The 20,205-nt window shown below is 48.4% G+C and overlaps 1 protein-coding gene and 1 long non-coding RNA gene across 2 annotated transcripts in view; both read right to left on the bottom strand.

The window, feature by feature from the left end:
• Window positions 1-39: 39 nt before the first annotated feature.
• Window positions 40-20,205, bottom strand: part of LOC118382251 (trichohyalin-like) — an 81,275-nt gene continuing 61,109 nt past the window's right edge. The window contains exons 21-27 of the mRNA XM_052502089.1: window positions 18,613-19,926; window positions 14,343-17,354; window positions 3,342-3,992; window positions 3,083-3,142; window positions 2,783-2,860; window positions 2,405-2,545; window positions 40-1,734 (exon numbers count right to left, since the gene is read on the bottom strand). Coding sequence (XP_052358049.1) covers window positions 1,477-1,734; window positions 2,405-2,545; window positions 2,783-2,860; window positions 3,083-3,142; window positions 3,342-3,992; window positions 14,343-17,354; window positions 18,613-19,926 — 5,514 coding nt within the window. The 3' untranslated portion in view covers window positions 40-1,476. The remainder of the gene's footprint in view (window positions 1,735-2,404; window positions 2,546-2,782; window positions 2,861-3,082; window positions 3,143-3,341; window positions 3,993-14,342; window positions 17,355-18,612; window positions 19,927-20,205) is intronic.
• On the bottom strand, window positions 6,948-10,981 carry LOC127918845 (uncharacterized). The gene is made up of 6 exons (XR_008101006.1): window positions 10,876-10,981; window positions 8,725-8,994; window positions 8,509-8,589; window positions 8,131-8,238; window positions 7,351-7,833; window positions 6,948-7,107 (listed from the first exon to the last, which is right to left on the bottom strand). It is a non-coding gene; the product is annotated as an uncharacterized LOC127918845 (long non-coding RNA).

Below are 20,205 nucleotides of genomic sequence, written 5' to 3'. Positions count from 1 at the left end.
TGAAAACCCCACTGTATCAAAACTCCACAAGAAAATCTGTCGCCCAGCAAGTGGGAGGGTTTTCAGCGGTTTAATTAAATGTATTCAGCGAGCTCAAAAGAAAAGCACGTTACACACCTTCATAAGTTAAGTCTGGATACCGACTACTTTAGTGGGTATGAGAGGCCTCCTAAGTCGGAATCGGGCTTTCATGAATTGGAAAAATCCTCATGAATTGGAAATATTCACTTCCTGAATTGACTACATTGAAAAGTGAATTGACCCCAACTCGGATTCAAACGCATAAAAGGTATATGATAACTACACTGAACAAAAATATAAACACAACATTTAAAGTTGTGCACAAATTAATTTACATCACTGTTAGTGGGCATTTCTTCTTTGCCAAGATAATCCATCCACGTGACAGGTGTGGCATATCAAGAAGATGATTTAACAGCATGAGCATTACACAGGTGCACCTTGTGCTAGGAACAATAAAAGGCCACTCTAAAATGTGCAGTTTTGTCACAACACAATGCCACAGATGTCTCAAGTTTTGAGGGAGCGTGCGATTGGCATGGTGACTGCAGGAATGTCCACCAGAGCTGTTGCCAGATAATTGAATGTTCATTTCTCTACCATAAGCCGCCTCCATTGTCCTTTTAGAGAATATGGCGTTACGTCCAGCCAGCCTCACAACCGCAGACCACGTGTAACCAGGCCAGCCCAGGAGGTCCACATCCAGCTTCTTCACCTGCGAAATCGTCTGAGACCAGCCACCCAGACAGCTGATCAAACGGAGGAGTATTTCTGTCTGTAATAAAGCCCTTTTGTGGGGAAAAACTCATTCTGATTGGCTGGGCCTGGCTCCCCAGTGGGTGGGCCTATGCCCTCCCAGGCCCACCCATGGCTGTGCCCCTGCCCAGTCATGTTAAATCCATAGATTAGGGCCTAATTCATTTATTTCAATTGAGTTAATATGAAGTAGAACTCAGTACAATTGTTGATATTGTTGCATGTTGTGTTTATATCTTTGTTCAGTATACATAGGCTAGGTCCCAAATGGCACCCTATTCCAGATACAGTGCACTACTTTAGACCCAAATGGCACCCTATTCCAGATATAGTGCACTACTGTAGACCCAAATGGCACCCTATTCCAGATATAGTGCACTACTTTAGACCCAAATGGCACCCTATTCCAGATATAGTGCACTACTTTAGACCCAAATGGCACCCTATTCCAGATATAGTGCACTACTTTAGACCCAAATGGCACCCTATTCCAGATATAGTGCACTACTTTAGACCCAAATGGCACCCTATTCCAGATATAGTGCACTACTTTAGACCCAAATGGCACCCTATTCCAGATACAGTGCACTACTTTAGACCCAAATGGCACCCTATTCCAGATATAGTGCACTACTTTTGACCAGAGCCCTGGAAGACAATAGGGTGCCATTTCGGAGGCAAACATACTGTGCTTCATCTTCAACTCTGACTGAGAGACAATCTCATCTCCTCCTCCCTGACACTCCTATCCAATCGGTGTGTCTCTGACTCCAGCACAGAGGGGATTGGTTGCTGCGAGACCAATAGCAGAGAATCAGTCAAGTCTTGGCGAAGAGACAGCAGCCATTGGTTGTTCCTGGAGGAGTGTTGGATAAACTCCACCCTCTCCCGGTGGTCGAGGACGAGTGACAGCTGTAGGTAGTGTACCTGCGAGGTTAGGGAACGGTCAACATTAATATAAAATCATCACCTTGACAAATCATAGTATACATCTGAAATGACACCGTATTCCCTCACCGGCCCGTGATCAATAGTTATGATTTATAATGATCAGACACTGTGATCAATAGTTATGATTTATAATGATCAGACACCGTGATCAATAGTTATGATCTATAATGATCAGACACCGTGATCAATAGTTATGATTTATAATGATCAGACACCGTGATCAATAGTTATGATTTATAATGATCAGACACCGTGATCAATAGTTATGATTTATAATGATCAGACACCGTGATCAATAGTTATGATCTATAATGATCAGACACCGTGATCAATAGTTATGATCTATAATGATCAGACACCGTGATCAATAGTTATGATCTATAATGATCAGACACCGTGATCAATAGTTATGATTTATAATGATCAGACACCGTGATCAATAGTTATGATTTATAATGATCAGACACCGTGATCAATAGTTATGATTTATAATGATCAGACACCATGATCAATAGATATGATCTATACCGATCAGACACCGTGATCAATAGTTATGATCTATAATGATCAGACACCGATCAGACACCATGATCAATCGATATGATCTATACCGATCAGACACCGTGCTCAACAGATATGATCTATACCGATCAGACACCGTGATCAATAGTTATGGTCCTCTGCGTGATTCAGAGTCCAAAGCTACAGAACTGTAATAGTCCCGCGGCCCAGTGACCGTGCACCTCCCCAAAATACACTCTGTGTACACGGCTTCTCTTCTTTTCAACGGTTGGAGAAATCGCTTCAGGGAGGCGCGCTGAGAATTAAAAAGAACATGAAAGCAATGGTTCAATATTGTAGAACACTGCTGTGCAGACACTGCTGTGCAGACACTGCCGTGCAGACACTATTGTGCAGACACTACTGTGCAGACACTGCTGTGCAGACACTGCTGTGCAGACACTGCTGTGCAGACACTGCTGTGAACTCTGATGAGCCCTTAAGGGATTTGGATACGGATTGGGACACAGCCACAGTGCCCACAGTGACCTACCTGGTCCTCTAGCTCCTTCACCTTGGTCCTAAGGAGTCCCAACTCCTCTGTTTCCAGACCAACCAAGCCCCTGGACTCCTACAGAACAGAAAGGAGTTAATGCTCTGTCTAAATTCAGCACATCCCCCCGAGTAATCCTCTGTGCAGATTTCCACTCACATAATTACTGAAGTTATTTGGGATGCAAAGTGATTTATAGATGAGTTATTTGGTGCAGTCCAACTGTACTGTAGTAGAGCCCATTGAGTTGTAACTGCTAGTGACATGACCAGAGTAGTTAGCAGACGGTTGATGACCAACCTGAGCTCTGTCTCTGAGGCTGGTGGAGGACAACTCATCACGTGATGATCCTCTCTCCGTCTTTAACACAAACCACATCAGAATTATCATTCTAAATAGTAAGGTAACTGTTCTGAATTATCCAAGTCTGGGCCTAGAAAACAGGCAAATGTGAGGGCACCTCCTTTCTATTCGGGATCCGAAATCAGGTGAATGGATGATTAACTTAACCTTTAGTTGTGCAGGTAAATGAGGTAGAAAACAAGGAGGATCAGTGTACCTGTGTCAGCATCTCTCTGAGGTGTTTCCTCTCAGTCTTCAGTCTGTCAGTGCGTTGTTCCAGTAGTGTGTTCCTCCTCTGTAGCCGTCTATGGTCCATCTCTAGCTGGGCCACGGCCCTCTGCAGGACAGACAGACGTTCCTGGACCAGGGGGTCCATCTCTAGCTGGGCCACGGCCCTCTGCAGGACAGACAGACAGTCTTTTACACCAGGGTCCATCTCTAGCTGGGCCACGGCCCTCTGCAGGACAGACAGACGTTCCTGGACCAGGGGGTCCATCTCTAGCTGGGCACCGGCCCTCTGCAGGACAGACAGACGTTCCTGGACCAGGGGGTCCATCTCTAGCTGGGCCACGGCCCTCTGCAGGACAGACAGACGTTCCTGGACCAGGGGGTCCATCTCTAGCTGGGCCACGGCCCTCTGCAGGACAGACAGACATTCTTTTACACCAGGGTCCATCGCTAGCTGGGCCACGGCCCTCTGCAGGACAGACAGGCGTTCCTGGACCAGGGGGTCCATCTCTAGCTGGGCCACGGCCCTCTGCAGGACAGACAGACATTCTTTTACACCAGGGTCCATCGCTAGCTGGGCCACGGCCCTCTGCAGGACAGACAGACAGTCTTTTACACCAGGGTCCATCTCTAGCTGGGTCTTTTACATCAGGGTTGTGTACCGAACTGTACAGCACTACTGTCTCCTGTATGGGCAGACGGGTCTGACAGGTACTCACCAGACAGACACTGAATTGCTGCTCACAACTGGAAAACTGTCCCTTAGGGGGTTATAATGTCCCTTGGGGGGGTTACAATATGTCTTGGGGGGTTATAACATGTCTTAAGAGGTTATAACATGTATTGGGGGGTTATAACATTTCTTGAGTGGTTATAATGTCCCTTAGGGGGTTATAACATGTCTTGGGGGGTTATAACATGCCTTGGGGGGTTGTAACATGTCTTGGGGGTTATAACATGCCTTGGGGGGTTATAACATGTCTTGGGGGGTTATAACATGTCTTGGGGGGTTATAACATGTCTTGGGGGGTTATAACATGTCTTGGGGGGTTATAACATGTCTTGAGGGGTTATAATGTCCCTTAGGGGTTATAACATTTCTTGAGGGGTTATAATGTCCCTTAGGGGGTTATAACATGTCTTGGGGGGTTATAACATGTCTTGGGGGGTTATAACATTTCTTGAGGGGTTATAATGTCCCTTAGGGGTTATAACATGTCTTGGGGGTTATAATGTCCCTTAGTGGGTTATAACATGCCTTGGGGGGTTATAACATGTCTTGGGGGGTTATAACATGTCTTGGGGGGTTATAACATGTCTTGGGGGGTTATAACATGTATTGGGGGTTATAACATTTCTTGAGGGGTTATAATGTCCCTTAGGGGTTATAACATGTCTTGAGGGGTTATAATGTCCCTTAGGGGGTTATAACATGCCCTGGGGGGTTATAACATGTCTTGGGGGGTTATAACATGCCTTGGGGGGTTATAACATATCTTGGGGGTTATAACATGTCTTGGGGGGTTATAACATGTCTTGGGGGGTTATAACATGTCTTGGGGGTTATAACATGTCTTGGGGGTTATAACATGTCTTGAGGGGTTATAACATGTCTTGAGGGGTTATAACATGTCTTGGGGGTTATAACATGTCTTGGGGGTTATAACATGTCTTGGGGGGTTATAACATGTCTTGGGGGTTATAACATGTATTGGGGGTTATAACATGTATTGGGGGTTATAATGTCCCTTAGGGGGTTATAACATGCCTTGGGGGTTATAACATGTCTTGGGGATTATAACATGCCTTGGGGGGTTATAACATGTCTTGGGGGTTATAACATGTATTGGGGGTTATAACATGTCTTGGGGGGTTATAACATGCCTTGGGGTGTTATAACATGCCTTGGGGGTTATAACATGTCTTGGGGGGTTATAACATTTCTTGGGGGGTTATAACATTTCTTGGGGGGTTATAACATGTCTTGGGGGTTATAACATGTCTTGGGGGGTTATAATGTCTCTTAGGGGGTTATAACATGTCTCGGGGGTTATAACATGTCTTGAGGGGTTATAACATGTATTGGGGGTTATAACATGTCTTGGGGGGTTATAACATGCCTTGGGGGGTTATAACATGCCTTGGGGGGTTATAATATGTCTTGGGGGGTTATACCATGCCTTGGGGGGTTATAACATTTCTTGGGGGGTTATAACATTTCTTGGGGGTTATAACATGTCTTGGGGGTTATAACATGTCTTGGGGGGTTATAATGTCTCTTAGGGGGTTATAACATGTCTTGGGGGTTATAACATGTCTTGGGGGTTATAACATGTCTTGGGGGTTATAACATGTATTGGGGGTTATAACATGTATTGGGGGTTATAATGTCCCTTAGGGGGTTATAACATGCCTTGGGGGTTATAACATGTCTTGGGGGTTATAACATGCCTTGGGGGTTATAACATGTATTGGGGGTTATAACATGTCTTGGGGGGTTATAACATGCCTTGGGGGGTTATAACATGTATTGGGGGTTATAACATGTCTTGGGGGGTTATAACATGTCTTGGGGGGTTATAACATATCTTGGGGGGTTATAACATGCCTTGGGGGTTATAACATGTATTGGGGGTTATAACATGTCTTGGGGGTTATAACATGCCTTGGGGGGTTATTACATGTATTGGGGGTTATAACATGTCTTGGGGGGTTATAACATGCCTTGGGGGGTTATAACATGTATTTTTTATTTGTTTTATTTATTTTACCTTTATTTAACCAGGCAAGTCAGTTAAGAACACATTCTTATTTTCAATGACGGCCTGGGAACAGTGGGTTAACTGCCTGTTCAGGGGCAGAACGACAGATTTGTACCTTGTCAGCTCGGGGGTTTGAACTCGCAACCTTCCGGTTACTAGTCCAACGCTCTAACCACTAGGCTACGCTGCCGCGGGTTATAACATGTTTTGGGGGGTTATAACATGTCTTGGGGGTTATAACATGTATTGGGGGTTATAACATGCCTTGGGGGGTTATAACATGCCTTGGGGGGTTATAACATTTCTTGGGGGGTTATAACATTTCTTGGGGGATTATAACATGTCTTGGGGGTTATAACATGTCTTGGGGGGTTATAATGTCCCTTAGGGGGTTATAACATGTCTTGGGGGTTATAATGTCCCGTAGGGGTTTATTACAGACCACATCCTTTACCTACAGACACCAGACCACGTCCTTTACCTACAGACACCAGACCACGTCCTTTACCTACAGACACCAGACCACGTCCTTTACCGACAGACACCAGACCACGTCCTTTACCTACAGACACCAGACCACGTCCTTTACCTACAGACACCAGACCACATCCTTTACCTACAGACACCAGACCACATCCTTTACCTACAGACACCAGACCACATCCTTTACCTACAGACACCAGACCACATCCTTTACCTACAGACACCAGACCACATCCTTTACCTACAGACACCAGACCACATCCTTTACCTACAGACACCAGACCACATCCTTTACCTACAGACACCAGACCACATCCTTTACCTACAGACACCAGACCACGTCCTTACCTACAGACACCAGACCACATCCTTTACCTACAGACACCAGACCACATCCTTTACCTACAGACACCAGACCACATCCTTTACCTAAAGACACCAGACCACATCCTTTACCTACAGACACCAGACCACATCCTTTACCTACAGACACCAGACCACGTCCTTTACCTACAGACACCAGACCACATACTTGACCTACAGACACCAGACCACGTCCTTTACCTACAGACACCAGACCACATCCTTTACCTACAGACACCAGACCACATCCTTTACCTACAGACACCAGACCACATCCTTTACCTACAGACACCAGACCACATCCTTTACCTACAGACACCAGACCACATCCTTTACCTACAGACACCAGACCACATCCTTTACCTACAGACACCAGACCACATCCTTTACCTACAGACACCAGACCACGTCCTTTACCTACAGACACCAGACCACATCCTTTACCTACAGACACCAGACCACATCCTTTACCTACAGACACCAGACCACATCCTTTACCTACAGACACCAGACCACATCCTTTACCTACAGACACCAGACCACATCCTTTTACCTACAGACACCAGACCACATCCTTTACCTACAGACACCAGACCACATCCTTTACCTACAGACACCAGACCACATCCTTTACCTACAGACACCAGACCACATCCTTTACCTACAGACACCAGACCACATCCTTTACCTACAGACACCAGACCACATCCTTTACCTAGACACCAGACCACATCCTTTACCTAGACACCAGACCACGTCCTTTACCTACAGACACCAGACCACGTCCTTTACCTACAGACACCAGACCACGTCCTTTACCTACAGACACCAGACCACGTCCTTTACCTACAGACACCAGACCACGTCCTTTACCTACAGACACCAGAACACGTCCTTTACCGACAGACACCAGACCACATCCTTTACCTACAGACACCAGACCACATCCTTTACCTACAGACACCAGACCACATCCTTTACCTACAGACACCAGACCACGTCCTTTACCTACAGACACCAGACCACGTCCTTTACCTACAGACACCAGGCCACGTCCTTTACCTACAGACACCAGACCACGTCCTTTACCTACAGACACCAGACCACGTCCTTTACCTACAGACACCAGACCCCGTCCTTTACCTACAGACACCAGACCACGTCCTTTACCTACAGACACCAGACCACATCCTTTACCTACAGACACCAGACCACGTCCTTTACCTACAGACACCAGACCACGTCCTTTACCTACAGACACCAGACCACATCCTTTACCTACAGACACCAGACCCCATCCTTTACCTACAGACACCAGACCACGTCCTTTACCTACAGACACCAGACCACATCCTTTACCTACAGACACCAGACCACATCCTTTACCTACAGACACCAGACCACGTCCTTTACCTACAGACACCAGGCCACGTCCTTTACCTACAGACACCAGACCACGTCCTTTACCTACAGACACCAGACCACGTCCTTTACCTACAGACACCAGACCACGTCCTTTACCTACAGACACCAGACCACATCCTTTACCTACAGACACCAGACCACATCCTTTACCTACAGACACCAGACCACATCCTTTACCTACAGACACCAGACCACGTCCTTTACCTACAGACACCAGACCACGTCATTTACCTAAAGACACCAGACCACGTCCTTTACCTACAGACACCAGACCACGTCCTTTACCTACAGACACCAGACCCCGTCCTTTACCTACAGACACCAGACCACGTCCTTTACCTACAGACACCAGACCACATCCTTTACCTACAGACACCAGACCACATCCTTTACCTACAGACACCAGACCACATCCTTTACCTACAGACACCAGACCACATCCTTTACCTACAGACACCAGACCACATCCTTTACCTACAGACACCAGACCACATCCTTTACCTACAGACACCAGACCACATCCTTTACCTACAGACACCAGACCACGTCCTTTACCTACAGACACCAGACCACGTCCTTTACCTACAGACACCAGACCACGTCCTTTACCTACAGACACCAGACCACATCCTATACCTACAGACACCAGACCACATCCTTTACCTACAGACACCAGACCACATCCTTTACCTACAGACACCAGACCACATCCTTTACCTACAGACACCAGACCACATCCTTTACCTACAGACACCAGACCACATCCTTTACCTACAGACACCAGACCACATCCTTTACCTACAGACACCAGACCACATCCTTTACCTATAGACACCAGACCACATCCTTTACCTACAGACACCAGACCACATCCTTTACCTACAGACACCAGACCACATCCTTTACCTACAGACACCAGACCACATCCTTTACCTACAGACACCAGACCACATCCTTTACCTACAGACACCAGACCACGTCCTTTACCTACAGACACCAGACCACGTCCTTTACCTACAGACACCAGACCACATCCTTTACCTACAGACACCAGACCACATCCTTTACCTATAGACACCAGACCACGTCCTTTACCTACAGACACCAGACCACGTCCTTTACCTACAGACACCAGACCACGTCCTTACCTACAGACACCAGACCACGTCCTTTACCTACAGACACCAGACCACATCCTTTACCTACAGACACCAGACCACAGACACCAGACCACATCCTTTACCTACAGACACCAGACCACATCCTTTACCTACAGACACCAGACCACATCCTTTACCTACAGACACCAGACCACATCCTTTACCTACAGACACCAGACCACATCCTTTACCTACAGACACCAGACCACATCCTTTACCTAGACACCAGACCACATCCTTTACCTACAGACACCAGACCACATCCTTTACCTACAGACACCAGACCACATCCTTTACCTACAGACACCAGACCACATCCTTTACATACAGACACCAGACCACATCCTTTACCTACAGACACCAGACCACATCCTTTACCTACAGACACCAGACCACACATCCTTTACCTACAGACACCAGACCACATCCTTTACCTACAGACACCAGACCACATCCTTTACCTACAGACACCAGACCACATCCTTTACCTACAGACACCAGACCACATCCTTTACCTACAGACACCAGACCACATCCTTTACCTACAGACACCAGACCACATCCTTTACCTACAGACACCAGACCACATCCTTTACCTACAGACACCAGACCACATCCTTTACCTACAGACACCAGACCACATCCTTTACCTACAGACACCAGACCACATCCTTTACCTACAGACACCAGACCACATCCTTTACCTACAGACACCAGACCACATCCTTTACCTACAGACACCAGACCACATCCTTTACCTACAGACACCAGACCACATCCTTTACCTACAGACACCAGACCACATCCTTTACCTACAGACACCAGACCACATCCTTTACCTACAGACACCAGACCACATCCTTTACCTACAGACACCAGACCACATCCTTTACCTACAGACACCAGACCACATCCTTACCTACAGACACCAGACCACATCCTTTACCTACAGACACCAGACCACATCCTTTACCTACAGACACCAGACCACATCCTTTACAGACACCAGACAGACACCAGACCACATCCTCCTTTACCTACAGACACCAGACCACATCCTTTACCTACAGACACCAGACCACATCCTTTACCTATAGACACCAGACCACATCCTTTACCTACAGACACCAGACCACATCCTTTACCTACAGACACCAGACCACATCCTTTACCTACAGACACCAGACCACATCCTTTACCTACAGACACCAGACCACATCCTTTACCTACAGACACCAGACCACGTCCTTTACAGACACCAGACCACGTCCCTTACCTACAGACACCAGACCACATCCTTTACCTACAGACACCAGACCACATCCTTTACCTACAGACACCAGACCACGTCCTTTACCTACAGACACCAGACCACATCCTTTACCTACAGACACCAGACCACATCCTTTACCTACAGACACCAGACCACATCCTTTACCTATAGACACCAGACCACGTCCTTTACCTACAGACACCAGACCACATCCTTTACCTACAGACACCAGACCACATCCTTTACCTACAGACACCAGACCACATCCTTTACCTACAGACACCAGACCACATCCTTTACCTACAGACACCAGACCACATCCTTTACCTACAGACACCAGACCACATCCTTTACCTACAGACACCAGACCACATCCTTTACCTACAGACACCAGACCACGTCCTTTACCTACAGACACCAGACCACATCCTTTACCTAGACACCAGACCACATCCTTTACCTACAGACACCAGACCACATCCTTTACCTACAGACACCAGACCACATCCTTTACCTATAGACACCAGACCACATCCTTTACCTACAGACACCAGACCACATCCTTTACCTACAGACACCAGACCACATCCTTTACCTACAGACACCAGACCACATCCTTTACCTACAGACACCAGACCACATCCTTTACCTACAGACACCAGACCACATCCTTTACCTACAGACACCAGACCACATCCTTTACCTACAGACACCAGACCACATCCTTTACCTACAGACACCAGACCACATCCTTTACCTACAGACACCAGACCACATCCTTTACCTACAGACACCAGACCACATCCTTTACCTACAGACACCAGACCACATCCTTTACCTACAGACACCAGACCACATCCTTTACCTACAGACACCAGACCACATCCTTTACCTACAGACACCAGACCACATCCTTTACCTACAGACACCAGACCACATCCTTTACCTACAGACACCAGACCACATCCTTTACCTACAGACACCAGACCACATCCTTTACCTACAGACACCAGACCACATCCTTTACCTACAGACACCAGACCACATCCTTTACCTACAGACACCAGACCACATCCTTTACCTACAGACACCAGACCACGTCCCTTACCTACAGACACCAGACCACATCCTTTACCTACAGACACCAGACCACATCCTTTACCTACAGACACCAGACCACATCCTTTACCTACAGACACCAGACCACATCCTTTACCTACAGACACCAGACCACATCCTTTACCTACAGACACCAGACCACATCCTTTACCTACAGACACCAGACCACATCCTTTACCTACAGACACCAGACCACATCCTTTACCTACAGACACCAGACCACATCCTTTACCTACAGACACCAGACCACATCCTTTACCTACAGACACCAGACCACATCCTTTACCTACAGACACCAGACCACATCCTTTACCTACAGACACCAGACCACATCCTTTACCTACAGACACCAGACCACGTCCTTTACCTACAGACACCAGACCACGTCCTTTACCTACAGACACCAGACCACATCCAGACACCAGACCACATCCTTTACAGACACCAGACCACATCCTTTACCTACAGACACCAGACCACATCCTTTACCTACAGACACCAGACCACATCCTTTACCTACAGACACCAGACCACATCCTTTACCTACAGACACCAGACCACATCCTTTACCTACAGACACCAGACCACGTCCTTACCTACAGACACCAGACCACATCCTTTACCTACAGACACCAGACCACATCCTTTACCTACAGACACCAGACCACATCCTTTACCTACAGACACCAGACCACATCCTTTACCTACAGACACCAGACCACATCCTTTACCTACAGACACCAGACCACATCCTTTACCTACAGACACCAGACCACATCCTTTACCTACAGACACCAGACCACGCCCTTTACCTACAGACACCAGACCACATCCTTTACCTACAGACACCAGACCACATCCTTTACCTACAGACACCAGACCACATCCTTTACCTACAGACACCAGACCACATCCTTTACCTACAGACACCAGACCACATCCTTTACAGACACCAGACCACATCCTTTACCTACAGACACCAGACCACATCCTTTACCTACAGACACCAGACCACATCCTTTACCTACAGACACCAGACCACATCCTTTACCTACAGACACCAGACCACATCCTTTACCTACAGACACCAGACCACATCCTTTACCTACAGACACCAGACCACATCCTTTACCTACAGACACCAGACCACATCCTTTACCTACAGACACCAGACCACATCCTTTACCTACAGACACCAGACCACATCCTTTACCTACAGACACCAGACCACATCCTTTACCTACAGACACCAGACCACATCCTTTACCTACAGACACCAGACCACATCCTTTACCTACAGACACCAGACCACATCCTTTACCTACAGACACCAGACCACATCCTTTACCTACAGACACCAGACCACATCCTCCTTACCTACAGACACCAGACCACATCCTTTACCTACAGACACCAGACCACATCCTTTACCTACAGACACCAGACCACATCCTTTACCTACAGACACCAGACCACATCCTTTACCTAGACACCAGACCACATCCTTTACCTACAGACACCAGACCACATCCTTTACCTACAGACACCAGACCACATCCTTTACCTATAGACACCAGACCACATCCTTTACCTACAGACACCAGACCACATCCTTTACCTACAGACACCAGACCACATCCTTTACCTACAGACACCAGACCACATCCTTTACCTACAGACACCAGACCACATCCTTTACCTACAGACACCAGACCACATCCTTTACCTACAGACACCAGACCACATCCTTTACCTACAGACACCAGACCACATCCTTTACCTACAGACACCAGACCACATCCTTTACCTACAGACACCAGACCACATCCTTTACCTACAGACACCAGACCACATCCTTTACCTACAGACACCAGACCACATCCTTTACCTACAGACACCAGACCACATCCTTTACCTACAGACACCAGACCACATCCTTTACCTACAGACACCAGACCACATCCTTTACCTACAGACACCAGACCACATCCTTTACCTAACTGTGTCCAGCTCGAAGGACAAATATTGACAGTGGTTTGCATCCCAAATGGGATGCATCCCAGAGCCCTATGGAACCCTATTCCCTGTATAGTGCACTACTGTTGACCAGCACCCTATGGAACCCTATTCCCTATATAGTGCACTACTTTAGACCAGAGCCCTGTGGAACCCTATTCCCTGTATAGTGCACTACTTTAGACCAGCGCCCTATGGAACCCTATTCCCTATATAGTGCACTACTTTAGACCAGAGCCCTGTGGAACCCTATTCCCTGTATAGTGCACTACTTTAGACCAGCGCCCTATGGAACCCTATTCCCTATATAGTGCACTACTTTAGACCAGCGCCCTATGGAACCCTATTCCCTATATAGTGCACTACTATAGACCAGCGCCCTATGGAACCCTATTCCCTGTATAGTGCACTACTAGTGACCAGGGTCCATAGGGGTCATTTGGGGCGCAGCCATAGAGAGGAGTTGTACTAACCTCAGATCCCGCCCCTCTGCTTTGCTCCTGTTGGTGGGCTCTGTCCCGGTAGCCAATCATGGTAGCCTCAGTCTTCTCCAGGGCAGCTGTGACACGGTCTCTGTCCTTACCGAGTTCCTCTACTCTCTCTCTCAGGGTGTAAAGCTCTGTCTCTCTCTGTCTCAACAGTCTAAGACTCTCCTGGCCCTCCTCTTCTCTCTGTCTCAACAGTCTCTCCCTTTCCTCTGTGTCCAGGAGCTGGGAGGACACGCTCTTCCTCAGAGTATCTACCTCGTCCTGAAGCCAGACCTCTCTTCCTGGACCCTCCCGACTTCTTTCTCCTCTCTTCTGGTCTGTCGCCTCCCTTTGTTCCCCAGGCTCTATCAGTCTCCTCTGTTCATCTGTCTCTTCTTTCTCCAGACTCTGCAGTTTCACTTCCTCTGTGTCTCTCTTCCTCTCCTCCAGTTGACCTTTCTCCTCTCTGTAAGCTTTCTCTCTCACCCTCTCCAGCTCCGTCTCCCTCTCTCTCAGCATGTCCGTGACTAACTCTACACGCCTCAGGCTCTCCTGCTCCCTTAGTTTCAGACTCTCCCTCCTCTCCTCCTCTTCCTGTTTCAACGTCTCCATCTTTCGCTGAAGACTCTCGATCTCGCACTTCTTCTCTTCTCTCACTCCCTCCATCTCTCCCTCCACCACTCTGATTCTCTCTCTGAGCTGTGTAACTGCCTTCTCAGCAGCCAGACATCTGAGCTCTGTCCTCTGTTCCTCCAGGACATCCAGTCTAGCCCTGGTGGTGGTCAGCTCAGCCTCCTTCTCTCCCAACACCTCCTCCATCTCCTTCTGTCTCCTGTCCTTCTCTCTCACTGCCTCCTCCATCTCCTCCTCTCTGTCTCTGAGCTTTCTCTCCACCTCCCTTTTCTCTTGCTCCACAGCCCTGGTCCTCCCTCGCAGCTCCTCCACCTCCCCCCGGGCAGCACGCAGGCTCTCCTCCCTGCTCTTCACCATCTCCTCTTTCCTCTTCTGCAGGAGGCTCCTTAGCCTCTCCCCCTCCCTGTGGCTCTCCTCCAGCAGCTGGTTCAGGGTAGCCATCTCCTGCATGGCTGTCTTCAGCCCCTCTCTCATCTTCTGGTTGTCCCCCTCCTTCTCCTGCACCTCCTTCCTGCTTCTCTCCCTGATCCTGGTCATCTCTGCTCCCTGCTCCTTCAGGGTGGCCAGACGGAGGGCCAGCGCCTCCCTGCTCTCCTTCAACTCCTCCTCCATCCTTCTCAGTGAGGAGCCAGTCCTCTCCTTCTCTCTCCTCTCTCTGTGAGTCTCATCCTTCAGGATTCCAGCCTCTCTCTCCTTCTTCCTGATCTCAGCTAAGAGGTGGTCTCTCTCCTCCTCCAGGGCTTTAACCTGAGCCCCCAGCCTCTCTACGCGACATCCTCTATCCTCCTGCAGGAGGCGTTGTCCTCTCTGCACCTCCTCTAGTCTGGACCTCAGTCTCTCTCCCTCCGTCTGCTCCTCTTTCAGCTGGGCACCCAACCATTCCCTCTCCTCCTTGTTCCTCCTCAAAACATCCTCCTGTCTCTCCCTCTCCTCCTCACTCCTTTTCAGTTCCTCCTTCTGTCTCTGTCTTTCTCCACCGCTCTCTATCGCTGTCACCCTAAAGTCCTCCTCCTCTCTCTCCTTCAGGAGCTGTGAGAGCCTTGCTACTTCTTTTATCCGTTCCTCCACTCTTTCTTTCCATTTCTTCACCTCCTCTTCCAGTCTCCCGTTGTGCTGCTCTGTTTCCTGTGCCCGTTCTCTCTCCCTCTCCTCCTTGGCCAGGTGTAGTGCTTTATCCCTGTCTCTGCTCTGACTCCTCTCGGTCTCGAGTAAACACTCCGTCTCTATCAGAAGGTCTGAGACGTGTTTCTCTGAGAGCTCTGACTGGTGCATTCTGTCTTTCAGATTTCTCAACTCTTCCTCGCTCTGCTGTAGCCTAGCCCCGGCCTTCTCTTCCTCCTCCCTCAGTTTCTCTACCTCCTCTTCTCTTTCCCTCAGCTGAGCCATCTGTCTCTCTATCTTCCCCTCTAGTGTCTGCTGCTCTCTCTTCCCCTCATCCCTCTCTTCTTCTAAGACAATCAACTTCACTCTCAAGACCTCAACCTCTCCTTCTCTCAGCTCCAGCTTTCCTCTCAGTCTCTCCTCTCGCTCCCTTCCCTCCGACTCCTTCCTCCTCTTTCTCAGACTCTCCTCCTGGTATCTTTCTCTCTCCCTCTCTCTGAGCTGTGAGTTCTCTCTCTCCGCGGCAAACATCTTGTTCTCCAATAGTTCAGTTTTCTTCAGTTCTGCCTCCAGATTGTCTCTTTCTTCCTCCAGTGAGATCATTCTAGTTTTCAGTTCTTCTATCTTCTCTAATCTCTTCCTTCCATCTACCTCCTCCTTTTTCAGTTGTTCTGCTATCTTGTCACTCTCTCTTTTCACAGCCTTTAGTTGTTCACTGTTATTCTTCTCTTTTTCAGTGAGCCTCTGACTCAGTCTCTCATATTCTCTCTCCCTCTCCTCTGCTCTCTCCCTCCATCTCTCCCCCTCCTCTGCTCTCTCCCTCCATCTCTCTACCTCTTCTGCTCTCTCCTCTGCTTTCTCCCTCCATCTCTCTCCCTCTTCTGCTTTCTCCCTCCATCTCTCCCCCTCCTCTGCTTTCTCCCTCCATCTCTCCCCCTCCTCTGCTTTCTCCCTCCATCTCTCCCCCTCTTCTGCTTTCTCCCTCCATCTCTCCCCCTCCTCTGCTTTCTCCCTCCATCTCTCTCCCTCTTCTGCTCTCTTTTCTGCTCTCTCCCTCCATCTCTCCCCCTCTTCTGCTCTCTTTTCTGCTCTCTCCCTCCATCTCTCCCCCTCTTCTGCTCTCTCTCTCCATCTCTCTACCTCCTCTGCTTTCTCTCTCCATCTCTCTCCCTCCTCTGCTTTCTCTCTCCATTTCTCTCCCTCATCTGCTTTCTCTCTCCATCTCTCCCCCTCCTCCTTCAGTTTTCTCTCTCTGTGTTGGTGGCTCTTGTGTTCTACCTGTGTCTCTCTCCTCCAACAGACTCTCCTCCCTCCTTCTCCAATCCCTCCATCCTGTTCTTCACCTCCTGTACCTCCACGTCTTTCTGTGTCAGCTCTTCTTTCAATCTCCCCTCTCCCTCTCTTCTGCTTCTCTCTTTTCCGTCTTCATCTCCTTGTCGCGGAGTTTGGTGTTGACCTCTTCTAAAGCCTGAAGGTTTCCCTTTAATATCTCAATGTCCTTCAACTCTTCCTCCAGAGAGATGATCATGGCTTTCAGCTCTGTCATCTCCTCCTCTCTCTTTCTCATCTCTCCTTCCCTTGTTCTCAGAACTTCTGCCACCTTCTCCATCTCTCTTCTTCTGTCTTTCAGTTGTTTACTTCTTTATTCTCTGTTTCTTTAAACCTCTGACTCATTTCCACCATTTCCCTCTCCAGATTGTCTCTTTCTTCCTCCAGTGAGATTATTGTAGTTTTCAGTTCTCTATCTTCTCTAATCTCTCCCTTCCCTCCGACTCCTTCCTCCTCTTTCTCAGACTCTCCTCCTGGTATCTTTCTCTCTCCTCTCTCTGAGCTGTGAGTTCTCTCTCTCCGCGGCAAACATCTTGTTCTCCAATAGTTCAGTTTTCTTCAGTTCTGCCTCCAGATTGTCTCTTTCTTCCTCCAGTGAGATCATTCTAGTTTTCAGTTCCTCTATCTTCTCTAATCTCTTCCTTCCATCTACCTCCTCCTTTTTCAGTTGTTCTGCTATCTTGTCACTCTCTCTTTTCACAGCCTTTAGTTGTTCACTGTTATTCTTCTCTTTTTCAGTGAGCCTCTGACTCAGTCTCTCATATTCTCTCTCCCTCTCCTCTGCTTTCTCCCTCCATCTCTCCCCCTCCTCTGCTTTCTCCCTCCATCTCTCTCCCTCTTCTGCTCTCTTTTCTGCTCTCTCCCTCCATCTCTCCCCCTCCTCTGCTTTCTCCCTCCATCTCTCCCCCTCCTCTGCTCTCTCCCTCCATCTCTCCCCCTCCTCTGATCTCTCCTCTGCTTTCTCCCTCCATCTCGCCCCCTCTTCTGCTTTCTCCCTCCATCTCTCCCCCTCCTCTGCTCTCTCCCTCCATCTCTCCCCCTCTTCTGCTCTCTCCCTCCATCTCTCCCCCTCTTCTGCTCTCTCTCTCCATCTCTCTACCTCCTCTGCTTTCTCTCTCCATCTCTCTACCTCCTCTGCTTTCTCTCTCCATCTCTCTCCCTCATCTGCTTTCTCTCTCCATCTCTCTACCTCCTCTGCTTTCTCTCTCCATCTCTCTCCCTCCTCTGCTTTCTCTCTCCATCTCTCTCCCTCCTCTGCTTTCTCTCTCCATCTCTCTCCCTCCTCTGCTTTCTCTCTCCATCTCTCTCCCTCCTCTGCTTTCTCTCTCCATCTCTCCCCCTCCTCCTTCAGTTTTCTCTCTCTGTGTTGGTGGCTCTTGTGTTCTACGGTTAGTCTCTCCAGCTCTGTGTCTCTCTCCTCCAACAGACACGACATCTCCTCCCTCTCCTTCTCCAATCCCTCCATCCTGTTCTTCACCTCCTGTACCTCCACGTCTTTCTGTGTCAGCTCTTCTTTCAATCTCTCCGCCCTCTCCCTCTCTTCTGCTTCTCTCTTTTCCGTCTTCGTCTTTTCCTCTATCTCCTTGTCGCGGAGTTTGGTGTTGACCTCTTCTAAAGCCTGAAGGTTTCCCTTTAATATCTCAATGTCCTTCAACTCTTCCTCCAGAGAGATGATCATGGCTTTCAGCTCTGTCATCTCCTCCTCTCTCTTTCTCATCTCTCCTTCCCTTGTTCTCAGAACTTCTGCCACCTTCTCCATCTCTCTTCTTCTGTCTTTCAGTTGTTTACTCTCTTTATTCTCTGTTTCTTTAAACCTCTGACTCATTTCCACCATTTCCCTCTCCAGATTGTCTCTTTCTTCCTCCAGTGAGATTATTGTAGTTTTCAGTTCCTCTATCTTCTCTAATCTCTCCCTTCCCTCCGACTCCTTCCTCCTCTTTCTCAGACTCTCCTCCTGGTATCTTTCTCTCTCCCTCTCTCTGAGCTGTGAGTTCTCTCTCTCCGCGGCAAACATCTTGTTCTCCAATAGTTCAGTTTTCTTCAGTTCTGCCTCCAGATTGTCTCTTTCTTCCTCCAGTGAGATCATTCTAGTTTTCAGTTCCTCTATCTTCTCTAATCTCTTCCTTCCATCTACCTCCTCCTTTTTCAGTTGTTCTGCTATCTTGTCACTCTCTCTTTTCACAGCCTTTAGTTGTTCACTGTTATTCTTCTCTTTTTCAGTGAGCCTCTGACTCAGTCTCTCATATTCTCTCTCCCTCTCCTCTGCTTTCTCCTCTGCTTTCTCCCTCCATCTCTCCCCCTCTTCTGCTCTCTTTTCTGCTCTCTCCCTCCATCTCTCCCCCTCCTCTGCTCTCTCCTCTGCTTTCTCTCTCCATCTCTCTCCCTCCTCTGCTTTCTCTCTCCATCTCTCTCCCTCCTCTGCTTTCTCTCTCCATCTCTCTACCTCTTCTGCTCTCTCCTCTGCTTTCTCCCTCCATCTCTCCCCCTCTTCTGCTCTCTCCTCTGCTTTCTCCCTCCATCTCTCCCCCTCTTCTGCTCTCTCCTCTGCTTTCTCCCTCCATCTCTCCCCCTCTTCTGCTCTCTCCTCTGCTTTCTCCCTCCATCTCTCTACCTCTTCTGCTCTCTCCCTCCATCTCTCCCCCTCCTCTGCTCTCTCCTCTGCTTTCTCTCTCGATCTCTCTCCCTCCTCTGCTTTCTCTCTCCATCTCTCTCCCTCCTCTGC

This window comes from Oncorhynchus keta, unplaced genomic scaffold, assembly GCF_023373465.1.
Source record: "Oncorhynchus keta strain PuntledgeMale-10-30-2019 unplaced genomic scaffold, Oket_V2 Un_contig_1509_pilon_pilon, whole genome shotgun sequence".
NCBI lineage: Eukaryota > Metazoa > Chordata > Actinopteri > Salmoniformes > Salmonidae > Oncorhynchus > Oncorhynchus keta.
The sequence above is the reverse complement of the archived record's forward strand: the minus strand, read 5'-3'. Positions and strand labels throughout refer to the sequence as shown.